The sequence below is a fragment of the Cyprinus carpio genome, chromosome A3 (genome assembly GCF_018340385.1).
Source record: "Cyprinus carpio isolate SPL01 chromosome A3, ASM1834038v1, whole genome shotgun sequence".
NCBI classification, from domain to species: domain Eukaryota; kingdom Metazoa; phylum Chordata; class Actinopteri; order Cypriniformes; family Cyprinidae; genus Cyprinus; species Cyprinus carpio.
In genome coordinates, this window is record NC_056574.1 from 22,522,923 (window position 1) to 22,535,707 (window position 12,785).

At 37.8% G+C, this 12,785-nt stretch overlaps 3 protein-coding genes across 5 annotated transcripts; all 3 read right to left on the minus strand.

Moving 5' to 3' along the window:
- Positions 1–91: 91 nt before the first annotated feature.
- Positions 92–3,619, minus strand: LOC109113726 (transmembrane gamma-carboxyglutamic acid protein 2-like). 2 transcript variants are annotated; one of them, XM_042724103.1, is made up of 8 exons: positions 3,241–3,619; positions 2,693–2,791; positions 2,141–2,230; positions 1,528–1,691; positions 1,406–1,439; positions 777–906; positions 557–697; positions 92–434 (listed from the first exon to the last, which is right to left on the minus strand). In XM_042724103.1, the coding sequence occupies exons 3-8, from the start codon at positions 2,223–2,225 to the stop codon at positions 392–394; spliced, it is 597 nt and encodes a 198-aa protein (XP_042580037.1). In that variant the 5' UTR covers positions 2,226–2,230; positions 2,693–2,791; positions 3,241–3,619; the 3' UTR covers positions 92–391. The 2 variants fall into 2 exon arrangements, with proteins under 2 accessions (XP_042580037.1, XP_042580043.1); XM_042724109.1 differs by lacking the exon at positions 3,241–3,619 and adding an exon at positions 2,917–2,935.
- A 264-nt stretch (positions 3,620–3,883) lies between these two features.
- On the minus strand, positions 3,884–7,823 carry rras (RAS related). Of its 2 annotated transcripts, none has more exons than XM_042724131.1 (7): positions 7,517–7,823; positions 7,112–7,205; positions 6,811–6,898; positions 6,429–6,531; positions 5,792–5,900; positions 5,583–5,701; positions 3,884–5,502 (listed from the first exon to the last, which is right to left on the minus strand). In XM_042724131.1, the coding sequence occupies exons 2-7, from the start codon at positions 7,193–7,195 to the stop codon at positions 5,415–5,417; spliced, it is 591 nt and encodes a 196-aa protein (XP_042580065.1). In that variant the 5' UTR covers positions 7,196–7,205; positions 7,517–7,823; the 3' UTR covers positions 3,884–5,414. The 2 variants fall into 2 exon arrangements, with proteins under 2 accessions (XP_042580065.1, XP_042580055.1); XM_042724121.1 differs by having other exon boundaries at positions 7,486–7,823.
- A 1,434-nt stretch (positions 7,824–9,257) lies between these two features.
- On the minus strand, positions 9,258–12,280 carry si:ch211-195b15.8 (dual specificity protein phosphatase 16). The gene is made up of 5 exons (XM_019066153.2): positions 12,004–12,280; positions 11,688–11,825; positions 11,286–11,445; positions 10,905–11,028; positions 9,258–10,743 (listed from the first exon to the last, which is right to left on the minus strand). Exons 2-5 carry the CDS (start codon positions 11,778–11,780, stop codon positions 9,666–9,668), a joined length of 1,455 nt encoding a protein of 484 aa, XP_018921698.2. The 5' UTR covers positions 11,781–11,825; positions 12,004–12,280; the 3' UTR covers positions 9,258–9,665.
- Positions 12,281–12,785: the final 505 nt, after the last annotated feature.

Genomic DNA, 12,785 nt, shown 5'->3' on the forward strand with positions numbered 1-12,785 from the left:
TGAGTGACAACAGCGACTAATGGCACATACCGGAGTCGATTTAAGCTTCACGCGCGCTGTTGCTTCACACAGTCGAATTAGCAAATTCAAGTTTTGTCTACATTTTATTTTTTATTAATAATGAAAATTACAGTACATTTAATAAAACAATTTAAAAGAGCTAACAAACCTGATTTATGAAATATTGACAGTATTCACATTTCATACTGAAAATTTGGTCCATGATGATAGTAGCAAAATAATTTGAAAGAATAAAATAGGGTTAACTGCGGAACATGTAGCCTAAGTGTAATAAATACCCAACTTAGTGACTGAAGCTACACTTTTTCACTATTAAAACCCTGTATCACCCCTCCCCCCCATTTAAAAAACCAACAACATCATGTCTTTGTCATTCCTCATCTTGAGTTTGAGGTGGCTCAGATGGACTTCCCCTGTAAAGAGCAAAGATGCATAGTTTAAAACTCATTTTGAACATGCAGCGCAAAATAATTTTACAGCAGGCACTGCATCGCTTTTGTTTAGGATGTACAAACAAGCCGTTTAGAGCTCTTACCCAGAGTACGGCGGTGGAGGTGCATCATGCTGGCCACCGTGGGCCAGAGCCTCATTGTACGAGGGGAGACCTGGAGCCCTGTTAGACAAGGGCACAGATTCAGGTAGTGGCTGCCCATCCACACCTATACGCACAGGAACGCTGTGAAGATGCAGAATCCATTAGTGTGATTTTGCTGAATAAAATGCATATTGCTGTGGTCATGATGACATGCACTTACCTGCCCCCTCTTGAATTTTTGCCTCGGTTTTTATAGCAATAAATGCCCAACACAGTGGCTATAATCGCTGTTACTACAACAGCCACAATGCCAGCTACCAAACCAGACACATCCACTGGCGGCAAAGATTCTGTAATAAAAAACAAAACAATCAGGTCATCATCCTCAACAAATACACATTTTAATTGTTTATTCAGTGATCCCATTTTTCTTTTTGGATAAAATATTGAAAATACTGGCTACTAAGAATATTTGTAGTTTGCATTTGCTTATGATGACAGCTAGACAGCACTCTTAAAAATACAGGTTGGCCCAAGAACCATCACTTTTAGTTCCCCAGAAAACATTTCTGTGAACAGTTCATAAAAGATTTTAAAAATCTAATAGAACATTTTTCCACTATAAAGAACCTTTTGTGGAATGGAAAGTTTCCATGGTCGTTAAAGTTTCTTCATGAAACTATAGATGCAAATAAAGAACCTTTATTTTTAAGAGTGAAGGCTGCTTGCTTCAGTGCTATGAGGCATTGTCAGCTTTATTTGACAATTTAATCCAGTTGTTTGATGTCCATATCTTCAACTATATCTACAAAATATCAAATGAAACCTAATTAAAAAGAACAACCTTACCGTGACTGCTGACATAGGTTTTCCAGAAATCAGCCTGTTGGAAAACAAAATAAATAGCATCAAGTAACTATACATATACATGGCTATAACATGTGTATGTATATAGATTCTCTTTATCTCACCGTTTTTTTGTCATCTTCAAACACCTCTCTGGCCTCTTCATATGAGCATATTTCCTCTATGCATTCTCTCTGTAGATTGTCAGGCACCACTACCTCAAAATCCCAGCTGTTATACAACAGTTTACGGGAGAGAAACGAACCTGCTGACTTCTCTTCTAGGAACACTGAGGAACACAAAAGAATATGAATCATAATGAGAATCAGCTAAACACCACAGATATGCATTTAATCGTGTCTTTTTACAAACAGAAGGAACAGTGCAGTATGTAGGAATATAATGAAGTGGCAGCTAATGATAAAGACATGTTCTTAAATGCAAAGAATAAAAAAATGATAAAACAAACAAATTAATTATGTTGCATTAAAGGAATGAAACGTACCAGTGTTTACAATACACCTAAAGGCCAATCAAAGTGATTGGGTAAAGTGAATTTGTGCAAAGGTCTAAGTCTTTGATTTGAGCATAATGAGTTGCATAGGGAGGGAGACCAACCAAAAAAATAAAAATAATAAAAAAACACAACATGATACTAACTTATTAGCAACAATAGAATATAAACCCAAAGAATTTCAAACACTGGCTATTAAAAAGTGTTCAGCTTTACATTATTACCATCATTTCCATCGTAGATCGCTCTGCCCCAAACAAGGTGAAGCAGGAAAAGCAAGCTGAAACCTATCGCTGGAAGCCCCAGCATTGTACCTGTCCAAAACAATATTAAGAATATTACAAACAGGCTATATTCTGATAAATCCATGTAGAGGAAATATATAACTCTGAAGAATTCGTCACAAAAATCTTCTCCAGAATTAGAAGGAAAAGACTTTTACAATGTCGTCCTCTATTGGTCATTGCACTTAATCAGAAGCAAACATAAATTTTTATATATATAAAAAAAACCGATATAGGCTTACATAAAATATCAGTTTAATCTTATTTTCAACACTGCAACTTAAATCAAACACACATTGACAAAATAGTAGCAGAAACACGAGAGAATGACTAAATATTTATTTTGGTATGTTTAAATAAGTAGAGTAATAGTGCATATCTGCCCATTCATTTTGAAAACAAACTGTGCCACAAAACGCACGACAGCAGAAAGAAAACAAAACTATTGCAACTGCGTCTAAAGAAAAACACCATGGGTCACCGCCTGCTTACCTTGACAGTCGTTTGTGTTCCGTATAAGGAAACTTTGGATGAAAATTACTTTCAGATTTCTCCTGGGATTTCCTGCCTTGGTGCTGTAAATTATTATGGCTATAGAAAAAAAAAGTTCGAATACAAGGTATTCATGTATCCGATGCTTTTAATTGAAATTCTTCCATAAATGGACCGTGTTCTCATTCACAGCGACATTATAACTCATCGCGTACGAGACATACCAGTTTGACAACATAATTCACAGCCGCGAGCATTTGTAGGAGTGGCAGAGGGATGTGACGGAGTTTCGGTGACTTAACGCACCTGAACATCTCAGTAAACAAAGGTGCTCGCCTCCATTACGAAAAACCTTTAGTTTTAGTACGTCTCAGTGCTATATATATATATATATAATATATATATATATATATATATATATATATATATATATATATATATATATATATATATATATATATATATATATATATCGCAGTTTAATGTTGAAAATTGTCATTATCTGTCATTTAAAACAAACAAACAACAAAGGACGCTCCCCTGTGCACCTTCAACAGCTTCCGGTTTCAACAGGCCATTGCGCCTTGATTGGATCAGCCTTCCTTTTTAAAGATAGTTATGAATGGACCCCTTTTCTTCTTAGCAAGAGCCGTCCTGACAACAGCTTTTAATGAAGTTACGAAGGTCAGTCCTATAGACGTGATATTTGTCTTATATAATCGCGTTAAAACGTACGTTTACAACGTTAGGGCTGCACTCAGATTCTGTGAGAAAACGACGCCATGCTGGTGTTTCTGCAGTGAATTCAGAATCTCGCCCTGCGGTTTGATTCCCTCCCAGAGATTAAAAATGTCCCTAACCTCACATGTGGGAATCATTTAGCAACAATTGCTTGTAATGCGCAGGGTAGCTCTCTTATCTGATTGTTATGTGCCAATACAGTCTGTTGATTACAAATAGAGATGAATACAATTTATATGAAGCTAAATAGGAAATAATACAAAGCATTAATTTATTTATACTTTATTCATTCGTAATGAATAAAGTTCATAATTAAATGTTTTTACTTTAATCATTATTTCCTCATTCATCAGCATCTTAAGCCAAATCTACATGTGAAAACTGTTTTGAATACCTTTAAAATGATTCACTCACCAATAAACCAGTCATCCAGAAATTCTTACATGAAACGGTTTAAAGACATGTTTTAATTGTGTACAAAAGAATATTGTTAGATTTAGATACAAAACTGGAAGATTAATGGTGTCTGATATTTCTCCAGAGCCAACAAAAACATAGCTTAAATAATAAAAAACTGACATAATCAGACTTAAGACATGAAATGATATTGAAATATAAATGAGAATCATCCTGTTACCATATTGTGTAATTACCAATGCAAATTAAATAGTGCTTTGTTCTAATTTGCATCTGACAAACCTGATCTACAACAGAATTTGCCACAGTTTGAAAATAAATCCATGTCCCTTGATTAAAGGCTGTGTAGCCACTCCATCGAGAGACGAGTGTATACCATAAAAACTGCTATAGTGTGAAAAGGAAGAATCACCTAGTCTTGATTTTTCTCACCCTAAACTAGGCCTTTCTACCTATTTACAGAGTGACTCATTCCCTTACAACAGATTAATACCATGCTTTGTTAGTACATTTATTTGGCAATTCCCCTGTTTCGCTTTTTCATCACGGTCTATGAATGAAGGTGCAAAAATCACAAGCTTGTCACATACAATAGCATGTGAACCTGGAGACAGACTGCCTTATTCTGCATATATGCACAAATAGAAGTACCTTCAAAAAGACATCAAATCGAAACGAAAAAACAGATCAAAATAAAATTCCACAATAAAACTACACAATTCGTCCATTTTAGTGTTAAACTACATTAGAAAACTATTCGCGATGACAAAGCTAGGTGTGCAAACATGTACATTATAGCCTTTGGTTTGTATGAATACTAGCATTTCAGATACTGGACCCACGGTTTCGACAGTACTGTCTACACTAAAATACTCAATTATTAAAATCACATCAGGTCTTAATCATTCCACATTGCTTTACAAGGAAGAGATAAATGAAAACAAGCTGGCTGAATATATTTTTTGCCACTGATGGGAAGCAAGGTATAGATTAGAGCAGCCATTTCATTGCAGTTTCACTGACTAAATGAATCTCCCAAGAGAAGACAGGCTGAAAAGAGATATGGGCCGATAAAATACTTTGTCTTTTTTTTTTTGAGTCAGTAACCCAATATGACATACAGATGACATAAGAACCATCAGAAGCTCTGTCAGCACAGCCTGTGATTGCTTATGTGGTTGTTAAAAAATGCATTGTTGCTACTGTTCACCACCTCAGTGGTGAATTAAAAAAAAAAATCTCTTTTGTGGCACACAATCAGTCTGTGACCTCATACTGTGGTCGGAAATAAACAAATACTGTGCTTGAATCTAAAATCAAGAGCATGATTTTACAAGGCACACGTGGATGAAACAAGAACTCCCTCTTTCCAACAGATTCACGGTTCACTCTTATTTTATAGTCTAGTTTCTTCTTGAAAACCAATTCATACATACTGTAAAAGCCAATAAAACACTGATGCATACAGCGCCACACACACACACACACACTCCGTGTAGACATATAAGAAACCAGACGTGAGCGTGAGGGCTTCAGTCTCCTAGGCAACAGTGCAGAGGGGCAGTCAGAGGAGGGTGCAGGGACAGCCACCACTCTTCTGCTTCCCCGCGTGATTAGCAGGGAGCGGTGGACTTTCTGTCTCCTGAAACTTCCTGAAGACAGACGGTAAGGCAAGTTTATCACAATGCACTACATTGTCAATCTCATAAGAGTGCTCCTCTATTCCAAATACCTTATTGCTCGCACAACCTCCATGAAGGCTTCATCCACATTGTGGCGGTTCTTAGCTGATGATTCCATATAGTGGATCCTGTTTTCTCGGGCAAACGACATTGCCTCATCTCTTGAGATCTATTTGAACAACACATTCATATGAATCGGCAGCCTATTTAGGGTTTTTCATTAAAACTTCAATCATTTGCGTAACATGAAAAATTTTACCACTCTCTGCTGGTCAAGATCTGATTTGTTGCCAACAAGAACCATAGGAAAATCATCTCGATCCTTCACCCGCAATATCTGAGTGTGAAATTTCTGAATTTCATCATAACTGAAACGGATAGAAAGTGTTTATTAGAATGACAAGTTTTTGCAAAAATAATACAGAGTTCAAAGAACGTCGTTATAATTGAACTCATCTTGGATAGTAGCCTGTAAATTTAATTTGCAATAGACAAATATTAAAAATCTCTTTTATGAGTGTTGTAACTGCTAACAAAAATGACATGAAATACTGAAATATTTTTCTGAACTGAAATAAAAATGACTAGATAATGAAAACAACCGATGACTCAAAAACTAAAACTAAAAAAAAATCAAATTAAATTTAAACAAATCAGTTCTAGTTTAAGGTCTGATTCAAATCTGTAAGAAACCTCTACATTGACACTGAAAACATGAGCACTCATAGTCTGCACTCTTATTCTCATCACAAACACATTCTGTGGTTTTCTGTTTTAAAACGCACACAGCCACATACACAATCTCTGTTCTCGTCACACAGAAAGGTTAGGAACTATCTATTCCCCTTCCTCTCTCGTGCACACACACACACAAACACACTCTGGAAAACACCTACCTGCCACTGTCATTAAGAGCAAACACCAGTAAGAAACCCTCTCCGGAGCGCATGTACTGCTCTCTCATCGCTCCGAACTCTTCTTGTCCTGCTGTGTCCAGGACTAATGAACAGGTGAATCACACAATAACACAAATGAATAGAGGGGGATGTGCAAGATGAGCTCATCCACACAAACAAAATTTGCTTTAAACCTTGCTTTAAGCACAGCTGGCATGATGTCGTACTGACAGCAAGTCAAAACAAAACCTGGGCAGGAACCCGTAGTCAGCAATGAATCATACTGATGCAACTCTTACCAAAATCTCCCTTCTGAGGGAACCTGTGGAGCTTTTTAACACTCATTCCTTCCTATAAAAAAAACACACTAATTCCAACTCACTGTCTAATCGTGTCTCCTCTCCATCCACGGTGCAGATTTTAGTGTATGAATCTTCAATGGTTGGGTCATAGTCCGACACAAAGTACGACTGTGAAAGAAATCAGAAAACATTTTGGTTGTTCACCAGCTCCTCAACAAGGGCTTTAACATGAAGGAACATGCAGAGGAAAGCCCACTGCACTCGGAACTTCACACAACTCTTGCAACACACCCACAGTAACACTTACCACAACGCATTTGCCCAATGTTACGGCTTAAATACATCTTTATTTCATACAAAGTCCTCAAAAAATGCACTTGCCTGAATGAACTGAATAGTGAGGGCGCTTTTCCCCACACCTCCACCGCCCACGACCACCAACTTATATCTTTCTTCAGTTGACATCGTCCTACTTCTGCAAATATGAAACATTAGGTTATACAAAATAAATAAGATAATAATAAATCACGTTTTCTTGTTCGACTAAAATAGTTTTAAATGGAACAATGTGGCTCCATCGAGCATAAAGATTTAAGACCGTACAAGGCCTGGCATCGCTGATAAACCTCTACAGTAGGCTACAATGTTACAGATTTTGGTCGAGTATGTATCACAATCAAATCTCCATGGTTCAATCTGTACAGAACAATAGCATTTGCAGATTGATAACGCTAGAGAGGAAATTAAACAAATACCGTGCTGGTCTGGGCAGTGATCGCCGATTACCTTTCTTCCGCAGCCGCCTTGAGTAAATTAGCCTTCTGGTGGCAAGTTAGCGACTCGAAAGTTGGACAACTTAGTCCACTGCCAATCCGCGAATATTCTGACAACTTTAAGAGACTATATCCGTAAGATTTAGCCTACAAACTCTCCCTTTGTACAAGCGATACAACCATCTTGCTTCGGGAGATAAAAAGCGAATTCCAGGCTTAAAGGAATGTCCGCCCTCTGGATTTTTCTTGGTGATTTCTGGACTCTCTCGTGCTTCCGATAGTTTTTTTTTTCATGACCAGGGGCAACTTTTTTCGTCTCTGAGCCTGTATCATACGTATGCCTGAAATGGGCGTGGCTTTCGTCGTTGTTTTTCTCATCGAAAACATTATTTTGTTATCGGTGAGCCTTGGCGAGTTCTCATTGGCTGATGCACATGATTCGATGAACGAATCTGCTGTTACTACGCTTGCATTTCCGCAATAGGAGGCAGGCTATATGATAAATGTATAATTCGAGTGTAGTCTTTCCCATATTTGGCCAGGGGCCTGGTTTGTCTGCGTTAAAGTAGAAGTTTGCATAGAGCGTTAATTCAGCATTTATTGTTCATTTTTTTTGTGTGTGTCGTTTGTCCAGATGAAATGTTTTGTATAATTATTTATTTTATAATTGGTGTTTTTCCTTCCTAGTACTATACTAAGCATGTACATTTGTATAAGTTCTTTCAGTATATTCTTTTGTGATACTTTGGCAATAATAATAACAATAATATAATAACAATAATAATAATAAAAACTTTTTTGGATAATCGATGGATGCTGGATCACTTGGCTAGTACTAAACGAAAACTTCCCAGAATGTGACTAACTGTGTGAAGTAAAAATCTTTTTAGAGACACCCACCAGTTAATGTCTGCCTTTACAACTAAATATTTTTGAGGAAAGATTACTCCTCTTCACTGTGACTAAACCAAGGGTAAAAAAAAGAGTAAAAAAAAAAAAACATTGTATCATTACAAGTAGCCTATATTTATTAATAAATGTTTTCTTAAAGGAGTAGTTCACCCTAAAATTAAAATTAGCTGCAAATGTACTCTCAGGCCATCCGAGATGTAAATGAGTTTGTTTCTTCATCAGAACAGATTTGGAGAAACTTAGCATTAGATAATTTGCTCACCAGTGGATCCTCTGCAGTGAATGGGTGCCGGCAGAATGAGAGTCCAAACAGCTGATAAAAACATGACTCCAGTCCATCAGTGAATGTCTTATGAAGTGAAAAGCTGTGTGTTTGTAATAAATTAACTTAAATCTGCTGCTCCAGCTAAAATAAGAGACTTCTAACCATAATACTGTTTTCAACCAAAAAAAAAAAAAAAAATCTCTTCTGAATCAGGAGAAAAATATGCACAGATGATGCACTTATTACAACCACACAGGTTTTAATTGATTCACAGGAGTTGTGTGGATTGCTTGCGGGCCCATTACTTGCAGACGATCCATTGGTAAGCAAGTGATGTAATGATAAATTTCTCCAAAACTGTTCCACTGAAGAAACAAACTCATCTACATCTAAGATGGCCTGATGTAAATTTTCAGCTAATTTTAATTTTTGTGTGAACTATACCTTTAAGGGTGCCCTATTGATCAACTGGCATTCAAACCCACAGCAAAATTTTGTCTTTTAATAACATTTTATAATACAATTCAGCAAACAATTGCTAAAGTAACACTAAAATAAAAGAGACAATGAGACAGAATAAAATAATTGTCTTTAATGAACACTGTTTTCAATACAAGCTATAGTGTTAAAATTCCACCTGCAAAATACCCTTTTATAAATAACAATTATCAGTGTATTTCAATAAATAAAGTCACAGACAGGCTGTGCATTATAATAGAACAAATCGCATGTGTTCTTGCAAACGTTCAGTCATTTATTCACATATCACCAGTCCATCAGATGACGTGAGTCTGTCAAATAGTCTTGGAGGAACATGCAATTTCATTAAATAAATAAGTGAATTCACACAATCATACATATGTTTTTTTATCCATAGCGTTGTTGTCCTCATTTAAGTTCCTTCAGATCATTAGGGTGATACAGTGTAAAGTCCTTGTTTACACCTGTATTTTGAAATAGCGCAGGCCATACAACCAGTCTCTCTTTAACATCTGTACGGCAAAGCAGCTTGTCCCAGTTTAACACGTGGCCCAAGTAGGACCCCAAGCAGCATGCGCTCACCCCAGTCCAGTATTTTGTTGACTGTTAGACTTACCGGAGACAAGGGGCTCCGGTCTCCAACCATACCCTCCACTGCTTCTACACCACCAATAACCTCCTTCTCGAAATGCTCCTCTGGGGAGGGCATGATACCACATGGTCCCTGGGTCTGCCTCTGTGATCTTGTGCTTGAATGCTTCAGCTGGTTTGTTTTTTGTAGCTCCACATTTGCTCTGGGGTTACTGTTGTTTAGTTTACTCTTTCTTCTTTGTGATTTTGAGCTGCTGAGTCTAGCTGAAGCTTCCTCACTGATAAACCCGATTGCCTCTTTTGGTTCTGTTCTGGTTTCTGATGCTGACTGCTCCAAATTGACTCTGCCCAGGTCATCTGACGCCCCCTTCTGGTCAGCTGGGGAACTGCTCTGCTTCAGATCACAGCTGTTCACTGATGACCCCTCCTGGTGAGTCTGAGGAACTGCACTCACTGGTGTTAGGGAAAGAGTAAGGCTTTTACGTTTCTCCTGTAGAGACGGAATCTGAAGGTTAGTAGGCTTAGGTAGGTTGGACTTTGGTGCATCCTGCTGTGTCTGAGATGTGACGTTGACTGGTCTTAGTACCTCTATGGGATTTGTACGGAGAGTGAGCGCTCCGAGCTTGTCTGAAAGAGATAATGTAAACTCTGGCTTCATCACCTCATTGCATTGGCCTTGGCTTTGAATAGTTTCCATTTGGTTGTTCTTGTTCTCACAGTGCAAGTTTGCTTTGGAATCCTCAGGACATCCATTAATAATACAGTTGTTGTCCATGTTGTTGTGAAGGTTCAGGTTAGTTAACAGTGCCACTGTGGAACTGCTGTTGTTTTTTTCATTGGTGGGCTGTAGGCAGTTATCCAGAGGTTTAACTGACTGCTGAACCTGAAGGTTAGTGTTATTATTCTTTAAAGACAGAGTTCCCTGGAAGAGCTGCAGCTGCCCCAAGAAGTTAAAGTTGGGTGAAATTGTAGGTCTGCGTTCTTTCACAAACCTAAAGAAATGATCAGATAGTGATAATTAACTTATTTAAAGTATCTGCATTCATGATAAAAATAAATAAATAACCTATTCAATATCTTCAACTCAATTTCATAACTCTTTTTTTCGTAGAAAATGGCATAGAATTAAAACAAAACAACATGTGTATATTACCTGTATGCATGATCCAGATCCATTTTCAGGCTATACATGACATAAGCCACAGCAAGTGCTGGAGACCGAGAGATTCCTGCAGCACAGTGGACCAGGACTGAGCAGCCATGTGACATGGCCCCATCTGAAACAGTTTGGTTTAATTAAAAAAATATATATTGTATATACTTTGAGATGTATTTTAAAACTTATAGTGTATACAGAGGACTTTCTACCAGATGCATTTTTTAAATTAGCCTCAAATTATGTTTTTTAGACAGACAAAACACATCTGTTTCCATAGTATTAGTTCTATGCATCGATGATAGTATTAATAATGATATAATGCAGCTGGGATGCAAATGCAGGCTGATGTAAGCAGTGGGATTCTGGGGCCCTCACCAATGAAGTGCAACGCCTGAGGAATCCAAGGAAGCAGGTCATCCCGCAGGGAGTCGTCTATTGGGATACGGAGGTACTGGGACTGGGGCAGAAATGAAGGCTGTGGGCAACATCGGCTCACACTTAATACGTACGAGATGCCTCGGTCGGACAAACCATCCTGTGGGTACGAACAGCGGGTGAGAGGTGAGAAAGAAACTTAAATGTTCTGCAAAATTTTGGCGAGAGCAAACATTGGCGAGATCAAACATTGGCGAGATCAAACATACTACAAAAACATTGGCGAGAGCAAACTATTGCAGCAAATGTTTATGCAAAAAAACTATGTCGCAAATGTCTTTTTAATATGGATTAGAGAGGATTATGCAGCATGCTAAATAATAAGAGAATTTGTAAATATACCTGCGTTACGTCAGTCTCTGCACCAAGGTACAGATGCGGCAGAATACGCGACAACGGTGGCCGCTCGGACTGACTGTCCCTGTAGTAGACCATCTCTTGATCTTTTCTTTTCTTTTATATATTTATATAACCCGACACCTATGTGGAAAAAAACATTGAAAATTACTGCACTAGTCTATGATGCAATGCACACAAACAGTAAAAGCAGGCCAAATGGTATCCCTAAAATCATTGAAAGTTTTCATGCATTGCATTTAACAATGGTAATAATATACAAGTTAGGCTTGTTGACAATAAACTAAAAGCTGGTACTCACCAGTTCCGTCCGTTACAGATCAGCAGAGTGCGTAGGAAATCAAAAAATGTTGCAAAAGTCCACCGAAGCTAGTGGATGAACATTGTAAATAGCACAAAGAGGAGAAAGCATGAAGTAGATATATGTATCTGCTTGATTATAAAGAGATCCTTGATCTCTCTTCTCGGTAGTAGTGCTCCCGTGCTCCTCTCTGCTCTGTCTGCGCCTCAAACATTATTTGTTGTTGTATGTCTATACCTGCGCGAGGGAGGAAAAAGATGAGGTCATCCAGTTTCCAGAACCTAAGAATAGTACAATTCTATGTGATGTCATTTCCAGCCAATCGGCGCGCAGGGCTGCTCTCTTACGCGCGCGCGGGCACGCTCTGTTTGTTCGCCATCATCAATTTGCCCTGAAGACCTCGGCGTTTTTATTGTGATGAATCGTGTTTTACTCTCTGTAGCGTTTCAGACAAACACGCCGCTTTCATTTGCAAATCGAGTGCATCAAACAAGACTCTTCTGTCCTTCTAGATGCTTTTGTAAGCCAACTCGTGTGCAAACTCCCATGCGAGCAGTTTCTCTCGTAAGAAAAATATATTATTGAGAACGCATAGTTCACTTGTCCACATTTACCCATTGATATCATTTTATACTATATGATGTCATGTGTTTTTATCAGATTGTATCACTAAATGAATTTTATTTCTCGAGCTACAACAGCTGCAAACTCAAATTCAACTGCAACTCTTAAAAAGTCAATTTATGTTAATTAAATAAACTATGGTACCATCTATATATATA

Coding starts and splice junctions, on each gene's coding strand:
- LOC109113726 (XM_042724103.1), bottom strand. CDS start 2,225: ATGCTGGGGCTTCCAGCGATAGGTTTCAGCTTGCTTTTCCTGCTTCAC. Junction 907..1,405: donor AACCTATGTCAGCAGTCACG/GTAAGGTTGTTC, acceptor TTTTTATTACAG/AATCTTTGCCGCCAGTGGAT. Junction 698..776: donor AAAAATTCAAGAGGGGGCAG/GTAAGTGCATGT, acceptor GCATCTTCACAG/CGTTCCTGTGCGTATAGGTG.
- rras (XM_042724131.1), bottom strand. CDS start 7,195: ATGTCAACTGAAGAAAGATATAAGTTGGTGGTCGTGGGCGGTGGAGGT. Junction 6,899..7,111: donor TCACTATTCAGTTCATTCAG/GCAAGTGCATTT, acceptor TTTCTTTCACAG/TCGTACTTTGTGTCGGACTA. Junction 5,503..5,582: donor GAGGTTGTGCGAGCAATAAG/GTATTTGGAATA, acceptor GTCTGTCTTCAG/GAAGTTTCAGGAGACAGAAA.
- si:ch211-195b15.8 (XM_019066153.2), bottom strand. CDS start 11,780: ATGGTCTACTACAGGGACAGTCAGTCCGAGCGGCCACCGTTGTCGCGT. Junction 11,029..11,285: donor TCAGGCGTTGCACTTCATTG/GTGAGGGCCCCA, acceptor AAACTGTTTCAG/ATGGGGCCATGTCACATGGC. Junction 10,744..10,904: donor GATCTGGATCATGCATACAG/GTAATATACACA, acceptor TCATTTCTTTAG/GTTTGTGAAAGAACGCAGAC.